This window comes from Salarias fasciatus, assembly GCF_902148845.1.
Source record: "Salarias fasciatus chromosome 7 unlocalized genomic scaffold, fSalaFa1.1 super_scaffold_4, whole genome shotgun sequence".
Taxonomy (NCBI): Eukaryota; Metazoa; Chordata; class Actinopteri; order Blenniiformes; family Blenniidae; genus Salarias; species Salarias fasciatus.
In genome coordinates, this window is record NW_021941229.1 from 4,679,561 (window position 1) to 4,697,830 (window position 18,270).

At 47.6% G+C, this 18,270-nt stretch overlaps 2 protein-coding genes across 4 annotated transcripts in view; both read right to left on the bottom strand.

Moving 5' to 3' along the window:
* Positions 1 to 16,511, bottom strand: part of lrsam1 (leucine rich repeat and sterile alpha motif containing 1) — a 29,157-nt gene extending 12,646 nt beyond the window's left edge. Inside the window, exons 1-26 of one of the 2 annotated variants that reach the window (XM_030084972.1) lie at positions 16,329 to 16,511; positions 14,994 to 15,103; positions 14,589 to 14,645; positions 14,316 to 14,360; positions 13,648 to 13,725; positions 13,423 to 13,491; positions 13,256 to 13,340; positions 13,026 to 13,147; positions 12,584 to 12,674; positions 12,246 to 12,355; positions 12,088 to 12,117; positions 11,803 to 11,925; positions 11,569 to 11,708; positions 11,436 to 11,480; positions 11,066 to 11,136; positions 10,834 to 10,933; positions 10,543 to 10,630; positions 10,362 to 10,436; positions 9,937 to 10,017; positions 9,567 to 9,662; positions 9,370 to 9,468; positions 9,163 to 9,294; positions 9,018 to 9,084; positions 8,680 to 8,924; positions 8,446 to 8,575; positions 4,629 to 4,635 (exon numbers count right to left, since the gene is read on the bottom strand). In XM_030084972.1, coding sequence (XP_029940832.1) covers positions 8,453 to 8,575; positions 8,680 to 8,924; positions 9,018 to 9,084; positions 9,163 to 9,294; positions 9,370 to 9,468; positions 9,567 to 9,662; positions 9,937 to 10,017; positions 10,362 to 10,436; positions 10,543 to 10,630; positions 10,834 to 10,933; positions 11,066 to 11,136; positions 11,436 to 11,480; positions 11,569 to 11,708; positions 11,803 to 11,925; positions 12,088 to 12,117; positions 12,246 to 12,355; positions 12,584 to 12,674; positions 13,026 to 13,147; positions 13,256 to 13,340; positions 13,423 to 13,491; positions 13,648 to 13,725; positions 14,316 to 14,360; positions 14,589 to 14,645; positions 14,994 to 15,065 — 2,244 coding nt within the window. In that variant the 5' untranslated portion in view covers positions 15,066 to 15,103; positions 16,329 to 16,511 and the 3' untranslated portion in view covers positions 4,629 to 4,635; positions 8,446 to 8,452. Of the gene's footprint in view, positions 1 to 4,628; positions 4,636 to 6,809; positions 8,576 to 8,679; positions 8,925 to 9,017; positions 9,085 to 9,162; positions 9,295 to 9,369; positions 9,469 to 9,566; positions 9,663 to 9,936; positions 10,018 to 10,361; positions 10,437 to 10,542; positions 10,631 to 10,833; positions 10,934 to 11,065; positions 11,137 to 11,435; positions 11,481 to 11,568; positions 11,709 to 11,802; positions 11,926 to 12,087; positions 12,118 to 12,245; positions 12,356 to 12,583; positions 12,675 to 13,025; positions 13,148 to 13,255; positions 13,341 to 13,422; positions 13,492 to 13,647; positions 13,726 to 14,315; positions 14,361 to 14,588; positions 14,646 to 14,993; positions 15,104 to 16,328 lie in introns of those variants that run through there. The other variant, XM_030084971.1, reaches the window with a different exon arrangement.
* ndor1 (NADPH dependent diflavin oxidoreductase 1) lies at positions 490 to 5,682 on the bottom strand. 2 transcript variants are annotated; one of them, XM_030084976.1, is made up of 15 exons: positions 5,555 to 5,682; positions 4,598 to 4,746; positions 4,411 to 4,488; positions 4,233 to 4,330; positions 4,053 to 4,151; positions 3,702 to 3,803; positions 3,325 to 3,528; positions 3,096 to 3,223; positions 2,741 to 2,952; positions 2,532 to 2,639; positions 2,265 to 2,379; positions 2,034 to 2,180; positions 1,834 to 1,952; positions 1,489 to 1,583; positions 490 to 1,380 (listed from the first exon to the last, which is right to left on the bottom strand). In XM_030084976.1, the coding sequence occupies exons 2-15, from the start codon at positions 4,739 to 4,741 to the stop codon at positions 1,236 to 1,238; spliced, it is 1,794 nt and encodes a 597-aa protein (XP_029940836.1). In that variant the 5' UTR covers positions 4,742 to 4,746; positions 5,555 to 5,682; the 3' UTR covers positions 490 to 1,235. The 2 variants fall into 2 exon arrangements, with proteins under 2 accessions (XP_029940836.1, XP_029940834.1); XM_030084974.1 differs by having other exon boundaries at positions 1,236 to 1,380; positions 4,598 to 4,742.
* Positions 16,512 to 18,270: the final 1,759 nt, after the last annotated feature.

The window sequence follows — 18,270 nt, forward strand, 5'->3', positions numbered from 1 at the left end:
GGACAAAAGCGGTAGTGTTTTGCCTGAACGAATACTACAGTTCCCATGAGGACTAGCGCATGGCGTCGTAAAATGCTGCTCCCGGTGGCGTGCTGTCGGACTGAACTCGCCTTCATTTGTTTCCAGTGGCTGTGAGAAGGATGGATAGCGACGAGGTAATGAATCTAAATGAATCTAATGGTGGCTAAACAATGTTATATCGTGATGTGACGCATGCCGTAAAGCAGTCCACACATTTGGAGCTTTTTAGTGTGCAGGGTTCCTACCACCCTCCTCACAGCTGCTCAGTCCAAGTGAAAGCAATACTGACGCCCTCAGCCCGTGACAGAGGGTCATTCAACTAGTTGTAAGTTGATGTATCATCACAAAAGATATTAAAATGTTTTATTAAGGTTGAAAAGTTCCTTAGTGTCGCTTTAAATGATTTTGTATTTGATGAACTGAACCTTTTGCAGCATGTTTTTATACCAACTCTTCAACATCAGCACGTTTTTCTGCTGAATAGAAATCAGTTTGACTTCAAACCTCAAAAACTTTCCCTGATTTCATATTTCAGTGTGAACTTTAAGTTTTAAGTTTGATTTGAAGATCAACTATTTTCAAAGCGATGACTTATTCCAGAGACCCTGACCTTCCTCCAGCTGCCAGCAGAGGGTGCTCACATGGTTTAACTGTCCAGCTCTAAACAGACGTGACCTCAGAATGATCTTTTAGAAGAGGTTTGAAAAGATTTTTTTTCACACAATGTTCATTAATGTTGGTGTATTATGACAGTGTGAGTTATTTCCATAACAAACTGCATCAATATGAGTTTTTGTGACGGATTTACCATGTTCAACACTGACTGATGCAACTTCAAGTTTTACAAGTTTTGAGAATTTTTTAAATTCCGAAAACGTCTAGAAAATCTGTAAGATTTTTGTCACAACAAAAATCCTGTTTTTGTCCAGCTTAAACTATTGCTTTGAAATATAGAACAATCATGAATTAAATTACAGTAGATTCCAGCTCTGAATTCTGAAATAAGAGTTATTTTTACTCTGTTCAACAGACTTTATTATAGACTTTATATATATAGACTTTATTATATATCATCACAGCTTCAGATAATATGTTGAAATTGAGGTTTAATCAACTTGATTATCCTCTAAAGCCACAGGTTGAAGTTTGTCGTTAGGCTGGATCAGAGTGTAACAGCAGTCTGGATAAAGGCGAGCTGTGAGCAGACGGAGTGATCAGGACCAGGTCTCGCTCTGGAAGCGGCCCGTCCTCTCCATGGCCTCCAGCATCTCCTGGGCCTGCTCGGCGGTCAGACGGCCCTCCTGCTGGAAGACCTCCTTCAGGGCGTCGCGCACGCTGGCCGGCATCTGTTTGGCGTTCCTGCACGAAGGGAGAGAAGAGGAGGTTCAGCCAGCGGCAGACAGGAGCCGGTCCGCCACACCCCCCTGCTGCCAGAAGAATGGATTCCATCATCATTTAAAGCCTCACCCGGCGATGTAGAAGCAGGCGTTCTGATTGGCCACCAGGTCCCAGAGGAGCGCGGCGTTCTCCCGGACTCGATGCTGCACGTAAACCTTCTCCTCCTGCACACACACAAGCTGTCTGTCAGTGTGTGTGTGCCGTTACAATAAGAGAATGAACGAGACTTTCAAAGGAAATGAGACACTTTACACCAGGGGTGTCAAACATAAGGCCCGTGGGACAAATCCAGTGTGTCAGAGGGTCCAGTGGAAGAGTAACATTGGGACGTTGTTTAGTTTATCAGGTGACAGAAGAGTAAAACGTCAAATCATCACTGTGAAGGTGAATTCTGGGATCTGTGGAGGATCAGACCTGGTCTCTGGAGAAGGCGGTGAAGAGGACGAGGTGTCCGGCGCTCCTCATGTCCTCCCACTCCGTCCTGAAGTAGAAGTCTTTGGACTCGGAGCGGCAGCCGAAGAACAGGACGTTGGCTGAGGGGCGGAGGAGGACAGGCTTCCTTTAAACCCGGCCCGGGACGCGAGGAGGAGCGGGACGGCGGGAGCCGGACTCACCGGTTTTCCCCTCGGCGATGCGCTCCTGTAACGCCGCCCTGAAGGGGGCCACGCCGGTCCCCGGGCCAACCATGATCACCGGGCGCTCCTTCTGCACGGGGAACCTCAGACTGCCCTTCTTCACCCACAGAGGCACCGACACCTCGCCTGCAACGCAAACAACCAGGAAGTAGAATCAGCAGCTGTTCACTGACGACGCCTCCTCTGTGTGGAGGAGCAGAGGCGGCCCACCTTCAGCCGGGTCCAGGGAGGCCAGCCAGGAGGAGCAGAGCCCCCGCCGAGGCCGGTACAGCTTGGTCCTGTACTGGACCACAGCCACCAGGATGTGCAGTCTGTTGGGATGAGCCTGAGGAGACAGAGAGCTTCAGAGAGCGGCAGGAGGAGGAGGACGAGGAGGAGGAGGAGGAGGAGCAGGAGGAGGAGGAGGAGGAGGAGGAGCAGGAGGAGGAGGAGGAGGAGGAGGAGGAGCAGGAGGAGGAGCAGGAGGAGGAGGAGGACCTGCAGGGACGAGGCGATGGAGAAGGAGCGTGGCTGGATCTCAGGGAACAGATCCAGGAGGTAGTCTGCTTTCAGTTCAGCCGTAGTGTGAGGGAAATCTGCCAGGACCTGCAGCAGGAACACCAGCACACACATCAAGAACGGAGGGATTTAAAGACGTGTGTGTGTATCTGTGTGTGTGTGTGTGTATCTGTGTGTGTGTGTGCGACCTCCAGCGCCGTGCGTCGCGGCCGGTTGCAGTAGCCGTGCAGCTCGTCCTGCCCCGCGGCGGAGCTGAACTCGGCCAGCTTGTCCCGCTCCAGCTCATTGGAGGCGAAGGAGGCCAGCAGCTCGAAGAAGGAGCGGCGAGGCACGGCGGCCACGTCCAGGTAGCTCTCCACCAGGTGGCGCACCGTGCACGGCCGAGGGAGTCTGGATGGAACTGAACCCGAAACAGAGATACTTACAAATGCATGGCTCTACCAGAGACATGAACTAACATTTTCAAGACTATAACAGGAGTCACTGAGAAGATGTCAGGGAGTGTAGCTCCAATGTGTTCATGAATGGAAGACACACACACACCTGCAGCGCTCCCTGTGGCGCTGAGAGTGAAGACGCTGTCAGGTCGTAACCTCAGCAGCTCGCAGAATTGCCGGACGTCTTCAGCCGAGTTACGAGGACGCATCATCACCACATCGCCGGCAGTGAACCTGCACACACCACACACCACACACACACACACACACACGTGAAGCTGTGACTGCACTTTGGAGGACTGATGGAATCCAGGAAGTCCCGTCCTCTCACTCACTCCATGTGCGAGTGTGTGATGTCGAACTCGATGAGCCTGACGTCCTGGAAGTGCGACGCCTCCGTCACCCTCCGGTTGGACAGCATGCGGGCCGGGAAGGGCTGCGACGGGGAGGGGGCGGAGGAGGGGGGGTCCGTCCATAGCCTGTCCTCCGTCTGCTCGCTCACCCCGTCCAGGAAGTGGAAGGTGAACGATGGAGGTAGTCTGATCATTAACACCAGGATTTAATCAGCGATGCATTGATACAAAAGGATCTACATGCAGCATAAAGAAGAGGAAGAAAGGGCGTCCTCTGAAAACGAGGACTACATTCCAGGACAGTCGGGCGTTTGTGGAGTTTCGGTCTGACTGAGATGAGCTGGACTTGTGATACTCACGGCTCATCTTCTCTCAGAGGGAGCACGTTCCTCAAAGTCGGGTACAGACTCAACACTTTGTCCCAGAACGCCTGCAGCCAGGGGTCCACCACCGCGTCAGACCTGTGTGGACACAGCTCCGGTCAGAGTCCACGTTGTTTCTCTCTTTGAACTGTTTCTCCATCTGATCCTACATTTTATATATAGGAGCAACTTTAAAGCAGCAGGACACACCACTTACTGATCTTATTGTTCATTTATCTGTTCATTTCCAAATAAATGTTTGAAATAACATAATGACAGTAATTAGATTGATTCACAGTGTGTGTAAACCAGGTTTCCCATGACTCCATGGCGGTGCGGACCACCCACCCCAGGTCGTGCTGGTCGTCTGCCAGGCCCACCGGCAGCAGCGTGCACGCTCCCAGCTGCTGCAGACGCTTGTGGAGCTTCTTGGCCACAAAATTAAACCTGCAAACACAAAGCCGCAGATCGATTTAGTTTCTGTAAAAGAAAAAACTGCAGTAAAGTGGGTTCATGTGTGGGACTGACTTCGGATAGGAGGAGTCTCCCAGACCCAACACAGCACAGTCCAGCCGGCTGAGAGAGCCCACAGGTAGAGACTTCCTGAAAAGAAACCTCCAGAAGTTCTTTGAAGAGAGGAAACATGAACAAAGTGAGTTCTCCCGGTGTCACACAGAGACCAGGGCAGCGGCAGGCGGTGGGTTACCTTCATGTTGTCAGGAGGCTCTCCCTGTCCGGTGGTGGAGCACACAAACACCACCAGGGACTCGGAGATGAGCTCAGCCTGTTCGGGGATGTCACACACACAGAAGTGCATTATTAACGTGACTGTGAGGCGTGTGTGTGTGTGTGTGTGTGTGTGTGTGTGAGTTAAAACCCTGAGCATCACTCACCACATTGTAGCCGTCCAGAGGAGACAGGCAGACCTGGACACGCCTCCTCTGGGCCTGGCGAGCTAACCTCTGGGCCGTGTCCTGAGCCGTGCCGGTCTGACTGCCGTACAGGACCAGCAGGGTGGGGGGGTCGTGGGGCGACATCCTGACTGACACACACACACACACACACACACACAGACAACACCGGTCTCATCACAACACCTCGAGATCAGGTGGACTTCACTCACAGGTCTGGGGTCACAATCTCCCCCTCAGTGACAGCGAACTCCCTCAACTGTTTGGAATTCATTCAGAACTTTTCTTTTAAGTAATCATCACTGTAGAAATCATGGATTTAATCTCTGATGTAGACTGATGTGAGGTGATCTGACCAAAATACTAAATAACCTTCTCAATACAAAACAGTCTCCATCAATTCAGATGATAAATAGGTGTAATCTTTCTGATGATCTAAATAAAAAATAAGATGCCTACTTTACAACAGAAGTGATGACAGAACTGTAAAGGACAATATTAAACATGTGTCTAGGATGAGTATAGACATCATAACAATAATAAAGAAAGTTCGTAGAGGATTTCATATGTTTTCATACACCTAAAGTGTTCTACTTTCATCACTAATGATTCAGTTTGGATCTTATGAAGAAAATAAAGACTTTACTGTTTAAATGTCGTTCACTGACACAGAGCTCTGTGGGAAACCAGACACTTCAGGTTCATTTTCCTCCCACTGAGATGCACTTTACACAGAAATAGCTTTTCTAATGACACAGTCACCTTGAGCAGATAATAATTTAGTTAAACAATAATGAACTATTTATTATTAAAATGTTTTTATTTCCTGACTTTAGCTCCCACTGCTAGAAGGCTAACATGCTAAGCTAACAGACATGTCATGTTTCTGTGGACTTTTTCACGTATTCAACTTTAAACCCGAGGAGTTGTGGCACTCACTGAGACACTCGACGCAGCTGGACTCGTCCTCAACCTGCTGTCTTCCTCCAATAACCCCGCGAACGGACAGAAAACAGTTTTATTTGACCTGAGCCGGGAGCGAGTAGCTTCTCTCCTTTGCCGTGAACGCAACACTTCCGCGCAGCTCTTCTCTGATTGGCTGAACGGCCACTATGATGCATTCAGGGAACTATAAGAAAGTTTGGAAAACTGACAGTAGACCTGACTTATCCGATTCTGCTGTTCCAAGTCTATAAACATATAATAAACATAGAGACATATGCAAGTGGACAAATACATATATATATATATATATATATATATATATATATATATATATATATATATATATATATATATATATATATATATATATGTATGTATGTATGTATGTATGTATGTATGAAAAAAAGAAAGAACTGAGATACTTTTTCTGAGTACTTACTAAGAGCACTGCTCCAACAAGTGACTTTATTCAGTAGATTTTATGCATAAATGTCATAAAGTTTGATGAATTCTGTTTTCACACAGCCTGAAACAGAAAGATCCCTGACTCCTGTCCTACAATTAAGAAACCAAATGAAGAAGCATTTTGTTTTATGTTTAAAGACGCAGACAATGATTTCTTTCAATGTGAAGATTTCACCTAAAATGAGAAAAAAAAAAAAAACAGAAAGGACGGCTCTAAAATGAAGACTTGAGTCAGGGATCTTTGTCACTCTTTTAGGGCTGTTTGAACATGCAATAATATTGTGGTAAATCTCTTTTCATTTTCATATGAAGAGCCTTCTTTTAGGATTTTCCACCAAATAAAAAAAATGTCTGGAGTCCAAAACGTGTAAATAATCTGAAATTAAGAAGAAAACAACAGCTAAAAAAAACAGCTTCATATACAAAAAAAACATACGTTGCATTCATGAAATGTATAATTTAGAAATATTGTATTAGTCTGTTTATGCAGCTACTTTAGAGACCTTCTCACTTTGAGATAAAACTTTCTAAAGTTGCACATTAATGGAAAAGATCTCATTCTGGCCTGTTTCTTCTTCCAATACAAGCTGAAAACACTTATGCTGTAATGGTGTTGATGCTGAAAGTGACAACCTCATTATAAAATGAAAAAATGTGTTGCATTTGAAGGTTATGAAACCATTTGTCAAACACACTTTTATACTGGTGTTGATGTAAAGTGTATACTTCAGTAGGTTTCCAGGCGTTCCAGTGATAAAAACTCAAGAGACTGAAGAGAGGGAAATGACAGTGTATTTTCTGACATGGAACATCGACCGTACAGTGATTCTGTGACACGACACATTCCCTACGTGGTTAAGACGTGACTACAACATGCAGGGGGGTTAAGAGCACTTGTTAGAGTAGACCAGCATCAGTGACGGCTGCGGACAGACGGGTGATGACGTTAGTTCAAACACTCGGTACGTTCAAGGCTTTGACTCGGCGCTACGGCTCACAGCTTTACCTAAAGTCCATGAGTTTTCTCCCAGAAACCTCCCAAAAAAAAACAAAAAAAAAAAAAAAAAAGGAAAAAAGGGGGACAGGAGGAGGAGGAGTTCCCTGTGGAGGAGTTCCCTGTGAAATGTCTAAAAACTGTTTCACTTCCTGCGAGGATGAGTGTGATGAAGGATCAATATTGCACTTCCCTGAAATATGCCTTGATATTTTATATATTAACTGCAGAGAGCTGTGTTTGACCTTTACACCGTCTTATTTTGGGTTCTGGATGGAAACATGGCGTGTTGGGCCAGCTTGAGTTCAGATATGATAATATTTATCTGCTTTCAGCAAAGAATTCCTTCTCGAGAGAAGAATGAAACCTCACTGAAGCCAGTTTCATCAAGGATTTGAAGAGGTTGGTATTTTGCAAGAGGAGTTCTCGATATAGATCAAATCCAGTGAAGATATATGAACACGACAGCAGAGATTTCCTCAGATTAATCTGGAAACAAGCTGGAGAACGATATGAAGAGGAGCGGGAGGCTGGGACAGCAACGGAAACCAGACCTGACGACAGCAAAGCTTCAACAATCATTATTAGATAATATAGTTCAGTCTCTGATATCATAATAGACTATTATTACTTTGGTTAGTGACGCACATAAAGTGGTTATAACAGGGGTGTCAAACATATGGCTCAGGGGCCAAGACCAGGTCACACGAGTCCAATCTGGACGTAGCAAAATATAAAAAATAAAAAAAGACAAACTGAATATTCTGTTTCAGTCACTGTGGACGACATACTAGAAAACTGAGACACACAACAACAAAGCAATCTAGGTAATCATAAACACAGGAAGTGCAATTTACAGACGTAAATCTCACAAGTAGAGCGCCCGTCACGCTAACGCCAGCCACCTCCCAGGACAGGCTCACCGCTACTGCTATCCGTATCAGCATAAAGTCTCTCAAACAGTTTTGAAAATCATTACGATTTTTTTTTTTAAAAAGTGCATCAAACGTGAACCTTCCCTTGTATTTTTTTTTTCAGCATTGAGAATAAAAGAAACCTCTGATTTGTCAGTATCTCTAGATTATCACGCCGTGGCGCCGCCGTCGGCCCCGTCGAGGTCGCGTTGGACTGCACGCGGCCCCTGAAGTGAAAGCGTTTGACACCCCTGGTGGAGGATAACAGATTTCCAGCAGAAAGGCACACATCAGTCGAGAATACTACTAAGGCAAAGAAGAAGTCTGTAAGCGGTGAGCGGGGCCCGTACGCTGGCCCCGCCGTGAATGTACAATAAATAAGAATCAATAAAATACAACGGGCTTGAGGATGGGGGACAGAAATACAAGAAAGTGGCTCAGCGCTTCACAAGCCTCGGTACAGTTACGGGGTCATGCATGAACAGTGGTGTGGGGTCGGGGGGGGGCCCCCGGGGGCCCCTAGGTGTGGTAGAGGCGTATCCGCTGGCTCGTGCTGCTGCGGCACAGCGGGCAGTTCTGCAGGGCGTCGCTGCAAACCTGGCAGCAGCACACATGACCGCAGGGCAGGAAGATGACCTGAGCCTGCAGAGAGAGGGAGAGAGAGAGAGAGAGAGAGAGAGAGAGAGGCGTTATCAGCAGAGCTGCTTCTGTCCGAAAGAGGAACAGACGAAGGTTCAGGCTCTTACCACGGTCTCCATGCAGACCACGCACTCGGAGCTGCCGGGCCCCTCCACGGGGGTGGGGCACGACGGGGTGACGGGGGTGCCGGGGGTCCCGGGGGTCCCGGGGGTGAGCGGCGGACTGGGGTACTGGAAGTTTGAGGCGTGGGGGGGCAGCGGGGGGGTGGAGGGCGACGGAGACGGAGACGGCGACGGGGCCGTGGGGACGGCCTCCGCCGGCGGCTCCTGGTCCACGTCCTTACAGGCCCCGGCTGCAGGACACAGACAGGAATGGTACAGTCCTCTAGTCTCTCTGATGGCGTGTGTTTGTGCGTGTATGTGTGTGTGTGTGTGTGTGTGCGTACCTTCGGGCTGATGCTCCCGGGCCCAGTTCAGAAGAGCTTTCTGGATTCCTATTTCAGTAATACCGAGCTGAAAATAAAGACAATGTGTGAAGCCAACGCGTCAACACACACCGGCACGCCTGCAGAGACCGTCCAGAGAACTCACCTTCTTGAGGTCGGAGGAGGTCATGAGCCGCAGGGCCTCGGTGGTGACGCGGTGGTGGGCCAGGACGGGCAGGTAGTGCTGGGCCGACAGCTTGCACAGCAGGTGGACCAGCTCCTTCTCCACGCCGGCCTCCTGCGGGGCAGAGCACAGCTTCAGAGGACGCTCCCGACTCGCCTGCTTCCCCCGCGGCCCGACCTGCAACCGCACCTGCATCCGCAGCGACAGCGGCTTGGCGTCCAGCAGCCGCTGGTACTGGATCATCCAGTAGTTCTGCTGGTTGGACTCGGACTTCAGCTCCAGCTCCACCTGGGAAATATCAGCGCACGAGCTTTCTGTAAACGCTCTGTCCTCATTCTTCTTGATGAAACGTGTTTGAGGCTCCAGCCGCCGTGCCGCCTCCTCACCAGAACCTGTCGCAGCTCCTGCTCCCGCTGGTCCCTCTGCTTCAGCAGCTGCTGCAGCAGGTCGCCCAGGGCGGTGCGCTGCTCCACCAGGACCTCCTGCACACAAGCCGCCGCACACCGTTACACACCACTCGAAGATTTACTCTATAAACGTCATCACGCACACACGCAAACACACTTCCGAGGAGATGTGGGCGGGGTCAGCGATGAGAGGCCGTCATGTCAGATGATTTAAAATGCAAAACCCTCTCAGAAACAAACACGAGCCCCGAAGGAGCGATGGCATGAGACGAGCCAACGGGAATGACTGATCGTCAGTCTGAAAGTAAAGGGATGCGGGGAGGCAAAGGAAGGAGGCGATGACACCCACCTGCAGGTTCTCTGCATCCAGATTGCGTCTTTTAATCTCCAGTTTAGTCAGCTGCATTAACTCGCCCTCTATGAGCTTGATCTGAGGACAGCGGAGAAGCAGAGGGAGTGAACATGCTGCTGGACATGAAGTCTGAGACGGCGGGGTGAGAGTTTTCTCTGACACGGCTCGGGATCCGCGGATTCAGTGATTGAATAAAAAAAAAAAAAGGAACCTGTTAGTGTGAATAAAATGAATTCAATGAATGAGATCATGAGGAGGGGAACAGAAAAATGACAGTGATGTCTGATCATTCTGGATTATTTCATCTCGGGGACTTGCTTTGCAGCAGCAGCAGCAGAAAGGTTTCTGCAGACACACACGACGTGTGGCGACACGTCCACACACACACACACACACACACACACACACACACACACACACACCTGGTTGCGGATGTAGCCGTGCACGGCGTCCTTCTGCAGCTGCAGGGCCTGGAAAGCTGCCTTCTGCATCTCCTCCTGCAGAGAACCGGCACAGACCACGTCAGGTCAGAGCGCCGCTCGCACGTGGCGCCACTCCGCCCACACACACACACACACACATACACACACCGGCACCACCTACCTCCTGTAAGATCTGGGCTATGGCTCGGGATTTGTCCAAAACTTGAAGGGACAACATCCTGTCAAACTTCCTGTCCATGTTTTCCATGCTGGTACAGAAACACAAGTGATTGTTTAACACACACACACACGCACGCACGCACGCACACGCACACGCACACACACCAATCTGTGTTTATGTGGAGAGAAGCTAGCAGGTAAAGCTATGATCCGAGGATTAAAAACACGCTGGTAGAAAGCAGTTTTACTGATTTGTGCGTGCGCGCGCGCGCGTGTGTGTGTGTGTGTGTACCTCCTGCAGGCCTCAGACACCAGGCTCCTCCTCCGACAGTCACTGGCCTCCTGCAGCAGGTTCATGGCGTAGCCGTCTGACAGCATCTTCTGCATGGCCGCTGAACACAGGGAGAGAGCCGAGGAGGGAAACATAAATGTGTGAGTTCACTGTTTAAAATGACACGAGACAAGCTGGAGACACGGATGTTGTTTTAGACATGCTGATGTGATGGAAAGTGTTACGGACGGACCTGCCACCTCCCTCTTCCTCAGCGAGTTGGCTTCCTCCTGGGTGATGGCGGTCAGATGCTCCATACGGATCCTGAGGAGGAAGTCAGAGAGACGTGAACACAGCAGGAGCGGCACACTCAGAGAGAGAGTCACATTGTTTCTGGACGCCGTCAACTCTACAGAAACACAAACTAGAAGGGCCAAAGCTTCAAAGCACAAGAACCAAGCCTTTAACTTATCAGTGTAACTCAATTTGCTGTTGTAAATTTGTTTCTGTTTTCTTTGTGATTAACTTCAGGCTCGTTTTCTTTTGGTGAATTGTTCTATAAATAGCCAGAGCGCCTCGTCTTTCTGCGATAGAGCAGCTCGGGATCACATGTTTCTACTCACCGGTCCTCCTCCATGGCCTGCAGGAACTCTGCACTCTTCTTCTGCCTGCAGAGACACACACACAGATCTGGGAGTCTGCACACACTCACACTGAGAAACACAGAGACACACACACAGACACACACACTCTTACCGGCTGTTGTCCATCAGCATGTTGCTGATCCGGCTGCTGATGTTGTCCTCGGCCTGTCGGACCTTCTCCAGCACCAGCAGCCTGCCGGCCTCCTGAGCTCTCTGCTGCTGGCTGAAGCCCAGGTCCGCTCGCTCCTGCTCCTACACACACACACACACACACAGAAGTGTGAGTGAGTGAGTGAGTGAGTGAGTGAGTGAGTGAGTGAGTGAGCGAGTGAGCGAGCGAGCGCACCTGTCGGACTGAGTTGAGGATGTTCTCCTTGTAGGAGGAGTTCATGAGTAGAAGCTGTGTGTGCTCCTTCTGCTTCTCCTCCAGGTGGCGCTCAAAGGCAAGTTTCTCCTGCTGCTTCTGCTCCTGGAGGACAAACACAGGAGGAGACACGTTCAGGCCCATGTTCCTGACAGCAGCCGGACACGTAATAAAAACACGGATTACTGTCTCAAAGCCCTGACACAGCCCTCAAGATGCCTTCAGGAAAACCACTGAACGTGTTTCTGAGTGAGAAATGATACAAACCTTCCTCTTCTCGTAGTCACTGAACTTGTTCTGCAACAGAAAGAAAAGACTGAATGAGGATTTCTACAACAGAGACACGAAGGGAGCATCGACTACTCTGTATCAGTGTTAACGTGTGTGTGTGTGTGTGTGTGTGTGTGTGTGTGTGTGTGCTGTACCTGCCAGGCCTGCTCCAAACCATCCAGACAGTCGTTGTCCTGCCGGCCGCAGTCGCTCTCCAGCACCGGCAGCAGGTACTGGGATGGAGGACAGTACTCTTCTCCCAGCTCTGGAAATCCAACCGTCAGGAAGGAATTCAATATTTTTCACATGAATAAACTGTCAGTTAGCGAAGAAATCAGGTTTCAGTCTTTCACGGAGGCTCGGGTGCAAAGTGGGTGAACCTGAACCTCATCATCACATCTTCTCTCAGTCGGTGTCATTTCTCCAGCAGCTCACCAGAACATTTACAGTCAACATGTCTGACTCTGCCGTCAGCTCGCGGACAGAACCGTACCGGAGCAGAAGAATCGCTGGATGCTCTCGGTTCCTTCTGTACACACCGACGCCGGCGGGTACGTCATCGTGGAGGCGTCCAGGGTGAAACTCTGTTAGCAGCACAAACACACACAGTCTGTCATGACCATGCTGAGAAGGAGAGCTGATGATCGCTGAGCTGCAGGTTGGTTTGATCCCGGTAAAGAACACCGAGGATGAGATTTCAGCTTAGGGAGAAGAATCAGAAGAAGTGGACTCAGAGGCAGCTGCTCTCTGTTGACTAAAACAAGCGCTATCTGATAATGCTGTCTAGTAATGTGAAGCTGGAATAAAGGCTTCCATATAGCTGTGTGAAAGCAAATAAATACCAATCATGAGTCCAGAACAAGGTTTAAGAAAATATCTTGATTTCCTGCAGCAGTTAAACTTCAACACGATGCTGTATTAAGAGACATGCGGACCTCTAAGGTGCGGATGTAGGCGAGGGTTTTGGGGAGCTGCAGGATGTTGTTGTCGCTCAGGTCCAAAGTCCGCAGGCTACTCAGAGAACCCATGGAGGAGGGCAGCTCGCTCAGACAGTTCCCTAACACACACACACACACATACACACACACACACACACAAACACACGGAGTGAGTGAGTGTCCTCTGACTTCTTCACCTCCGAGCCACACCACAGGAAGCTCGGTACCTTTCAGATTGAGAGTCTGCAGCAGCCGCAGGTCCCCGATGGACTCCGGCAGGGCCTTCAAACGGTTCTTCTCCACATTGAGGATCTGAGAGACACAAGGACAGGATGAGTAAAAGCCCTTCACGCTGGATCTGTGGGAGACACAGTGGGGTTCAGACGGGCTTCACCTGCAGGGCGCCCAGCTTCCCGATGTCCTCGGGCAGCGAGGTCAGTTTGTTCTCGTGAACGTCCAGAACCTTGAAAGGAAGACACAGCGTCAGGACGTTTGACTGAAAAGATCTGAATCCCACTTTGTTCTGAATGTTAAAACAGCTCTCTGCACGTCAGCTGAAAAACTGAGACGTTTGAATTCCACCTCCCCTCCTGGCTGCATGTGGCAGCTTGAGCTTCACCTTTAAGGTGGACAGAGTGCAGATGTCACATCCCTTGGGCAGCAGAGTCCTCAGCTCGTTGTTATGGAGGATGAGGACCTGAAGCAGACAAACGCAGGACACATCTGAGTGTTTCCTCCTCAAACATCCCAAAAGTGTCAGGAATGCAACGTAAACTATAAAACCTTGTCATACTTAAGTCTATGAACTTTACTATCTTTATATTAAACATGTTTTGCAGGTTCGAGCAAATCTGTTTGTATTAAAATCAGCAGAAACCTGTCTCTGGTTCATAAAAGCTTCAGACCTGTGGCACAATCAAAGATCTGCTTCGCTTCACTTATTGAAGTCTCGGGAAGAGTCTGACCAAAGGTTTCAGAGACAACACTAAATGCTAACCTCCAGAGTACTGCAGAGAGCAAAGAGCTTCCAACTTTACAGAAACAACAGTTCAGCTCAGTGTTTATAATATTCTGTCATAAAGTGTTAAATGTTGATGTTTAATGAATTTTTATTACTAATCTTTTTCAAAATTAATCAAGAAAATCCTTATTTTAACTCAGACTTTTGTCTGATTTACACACTTTAAATGTGTTATCATCAAAAGAAAAAGTTGGCTCTCACGAAATGGATTATGCTAAACAGGAAGTCTCCAGACAGTGAGTATACGGTGTGTGTTGCACTCTTACCTTCTTATGCAGCACTTTGCAGATAGAAAAGGCACTGGACGGGACCTGCAGCAGAACAAGTCATAAAGGAGATATCCTTCATCTCGGTATTGGGTTTCCTGTACAAGCAGAGCTCCCCTCTGATTGGACATTAATTTAGGAAAAGTTGTTAATGCGCCGAGGAGCCACTTTGAGGCTGAATTAGTTGTGTGAATGAGTTCATGCTGGTATCAGGAATCGCTGACAATATTCTGTGAGATGAATCAGTGAAGCTCAAATCTGCTCCATACTGACCTCAGAGAGCTCACAGGCTGAGATGTCCAGGATGTCGTCTGCACCTGCTTCCTTGGACTGAAAGAACAAGTAAAACAACTGTTAATCAATAGTCTGTAATATTCTTTTGTGAAAAGAGGAGAATTTTTGAAATAGGAATTAGATCATCTAATGTGTGAAAAGACTGACATGAAGTGGCAATGACGACATGTGGTGCTCATCAAATGACTCATTCACAGCTCACATTGAAAACCCTTTGGGAGGTATTGGTATTTCCTGCTTCACAGTGAGCTACTGATCAATGATTTCCCTGTAATGAGCTGTTGTTTGATTCCATGGAGATGACTTGGAGGATGACAGCTAAATATCACGGGTGAATAGAGGTAAATTATAATCCAGATGAGACAGATGAGGTACGGTTCTTACCCTGCACAGCTGGTACTCCAGCCTCTTTTTGCCGTCCTCACTGGGCTTCTTCTTCTTGAAGAACAGAGGCATCCTGAGTGCGGCCGGTGGCTGCCTCCCGCGGTTCTGACCTGCAGACGGACCATCACCATGAAGTCAGTAGAGCTAAAGGTCAGACTCAATACAGAACTGATTAAGCTCTTCACCCTGGCACTGTATGATACTGTTAAATAAACAGAATTCAGCCTCATCTGACTCATAAGAAAAACAGCTCCCTTTTAAAACTTTAAATGAATACTGGTTTTAACTGGAGATGATGAGTTAAATCTGAAAACAAAAGTTAATGATGAGAACTGACATCTGAAAAAACCACAGAAAGAGGCTAAAATGAGTCCGGACAGCTGAGATAATGCATCACATCTCACGTACTGGTGTCAATCAAACTGTCCACAGAACAAACCCGACTTGTGTCAGGGTCCGATACGGCCCACCACACAATGAGAAAACTTTAATATTATCATATTATATTATAAGATGTGTATCTCAATGGAATCAGGAAACAAGAGCATGAATGAAAATATTAAATACGACATAAAGATAGTGCAAGTATATAGATACATGTATTTTAAAATAAAAGTCATATAGCATTATCTGATATACAGTTGTTTTCTACTCTTTCCACTGTCCTGGATTCGACCCTCTGACGGGCTGCCTTTTGACTGGTGGGCCGCATGTTGGACACCACTAACGTAAACAAACCTGAGGCAGGATGGAAAACAAACAACTTTCCATCTTGTCAATTCCTCTGCAGGGAGCAAGACAAAGTCTGGAACTTACAGCAACCGTGTTTACCCCTTCACCACGGTGCCTGTGAGAAACAGCATCTATTCCTCCATCGTCTGACATCCATTCAACCAGTGAAGGAACAACCCTCCACACTGACAGCATCTATTCCTCCATCCTCTGACTTCATCCAGACCTACAGCATCCTCGTCAGACGGGATACAGGGAGCCGAGGCCCTGTAGTGTGTGTGTGTGTGTGTGTGTGTGTGTGTGTGTGTGTGTGTGTGTGTGTGTGTGTGTGTGTGTGTGTGTGTGGGCGGAGGTCTACGGTAAATTGCGTAGCTAACGTGACTTAGCCTAATTAGCAGTGGTATTTCCAAACAGCGAACCCACGAGCGGCTCGTTGTAACAGCGCGCGATCACAGCATCGGCTGCTCAAAAACAATAACTCGACAACAGCAGCAGACTCCTAACAATAAAACGCGGATCATGTGACCGGTTTGACACTTAGTGAATATATGCTAACGAGCTAGCCTAGCTTTGAACAATGATATAATAGAGATTGATACTCACGCTGCTCCTCTTTCCTAAAACACGGGAGATGTGAAAGGAGGGCTTCGGATGTTTGCTATTGAAGAAGCCTATCTAGCTCATGTAGTCATTTAGACTGTTCATAAGTCAAACAGAAATATCAAAGAGTTTTATTTCCCTCTGTGACAGAAGCGCAACCAAAACAGATGTCTTCCTCTGCGCCCTCCGGCCGGGCCGCTTCAGGCCCGCTACAACCAGCAGCGTGGCTCACAGCGCCCCCTGCAGGAGAGCGTCATCACTACACACTGCACCGCAATGCATGTGGATGGACTGTGTGTGGATAAATCTGGAGTACACAGAGGAAACCTACACACATATGGGGAGAAAGTACACACAAACTCCACTTTTTCTTTCTTTATACACTCACTTATGCTTGCACATGTGGAATTGTTGTGTTTTCTCTGTAAAAGGTGCAGCGAAATCACTGTTTTGTTGGCCGCTTATATAAATAAAGTTGAATCGGAATGAGGAAATTTTCATATTGAGTGAGCCAGACCAGTAAAATAGTATCATAAGGGCCATCATAAGAACTTAAACTTATAGGTTTGTCTTTGTTGCAGCGCAGAGTATAAATTATGAAAATGTCGAAATTTTCACAAAAATAAACAATTACCACACAAAAAAATCAATCTCAACATAAAGCCAATCATAATTAATGTTTGTGGTTCAAAATATAGTGAAATTAGGCCCACAGATCTTATGTTTGATACCCCGGAGTTTGACTAAACACGTCCACCTGCTTCACCACAGTTTTTGTCCAGCAGAGGGCAGACTTCTCTCATTTTTCATGCAATCATGCTTACTTCTGGTCACGTGACAAGAGCCCTCCACAGGCGATGTTTTACAATCATCAGGTAGTTTCAGCTGAAAGAAAAACGCACTTTCTGTGCTTTTCTTTCTCTGAAGCCACAGCAGAGACTTTGAGTAATGGTTTTTATAGGCTGCAGGATTGATTATAACGATTTCTTTGTCCTCTCCGTAAAAACAACACTAAATAGACTACTTCTGCAGAATTCAGGCACATCACAGGAGTGTGTGTTCATCTCAGAACAGAGTTTAAGGGTTTCTCATTGTTTTTAAACGTGTTGATCAGATCTGATCACGTCAGACTGTGTTAGTCTTTCAGTCAAACCAGCTAAAACCAAATCATACCATGAGGAGTATTTTCCATACTCTGCAACCAACCGGTCAAGTTTTATTTTAGATCATATTTTATATTGTTTATTTCCTTTCATCTTTTTTTTATGTGTTATTAATTTTAAAGTGTAACACTTTCTGTCGCGATTCCTCACCATAAAGTGAACACACTGTTTCTTATGTCATCTTAGAACATTTCACACTTCTGCTGATGTTATTAATAAATAAATTTGATTGATTGACGCTTGTTGTGTTAATGAGGCTACCCACACCTTGTGTGTGTGTGTGTGTGTGTGTGTGTGTGTGTGTGTGTGTGTGTGTTCTCCACACTAAACACCGCCTGCAGTTTGTTGCAGATGTGACGTAGCCTGAGCCACAGAGCCTGCCAGCCTCTATAAATAACCACATAATTAAAGGTGTTGACAGGGAGCTGACACTGTGGTTGGAGCTGTTCTCCCCAGAGACCCGGTTTGGGAAAATCAACAACTTCAAGCTACACAGCTGCCCCACAAAACCAGGCAGTGTATCCCTGGAAGACCGAACCACAGCCTGGTGCAGACTACCAAAAAATGAAAGGGGCCTCCTGTAGGATTCCTCAGTTTGCAAAGGTTCTTGGATACTCGATTTCAGTGAATCCACTCTGCCTCCTTCATACATCAATAGGAAATAAAGTGTGACGTGAGTGTGTGTGAGCTCAGAGGAGGAGGAGGAAGTGGAGGAGGTGTGTGTGTTGCAGCAGCAGTGTGTATAGAGCAGGAGGAGTCCCCTCTGTCAGTCTGCAGCTCTC

Excerpts from the sequence above, each read along its gene's own strand:
- ndor1 (XM_030084976.1), bottom strand. The coding sequence starts at position 4,741 with ATGTCGCCCCACGACCCCCCCACCCTGCTGGTCCTGTACGGCAGTCAG. Across the intron at positions 3,224-3,324 it reads ATCACACACTCGCACATGGA|GTTCACTGCCGGCGATGTGG; the intron begins GTGAGTGAGAGG and ends TGGTGTGTGCAG. Across the intron at positions 2,380-2,531 it reads CCATCGCCTCGTCCCTGCAG|GCTCATCCCAACAGACTGCA; the intron begins GTCCTCCTCCTC and ends CTGTCTCCTCAG.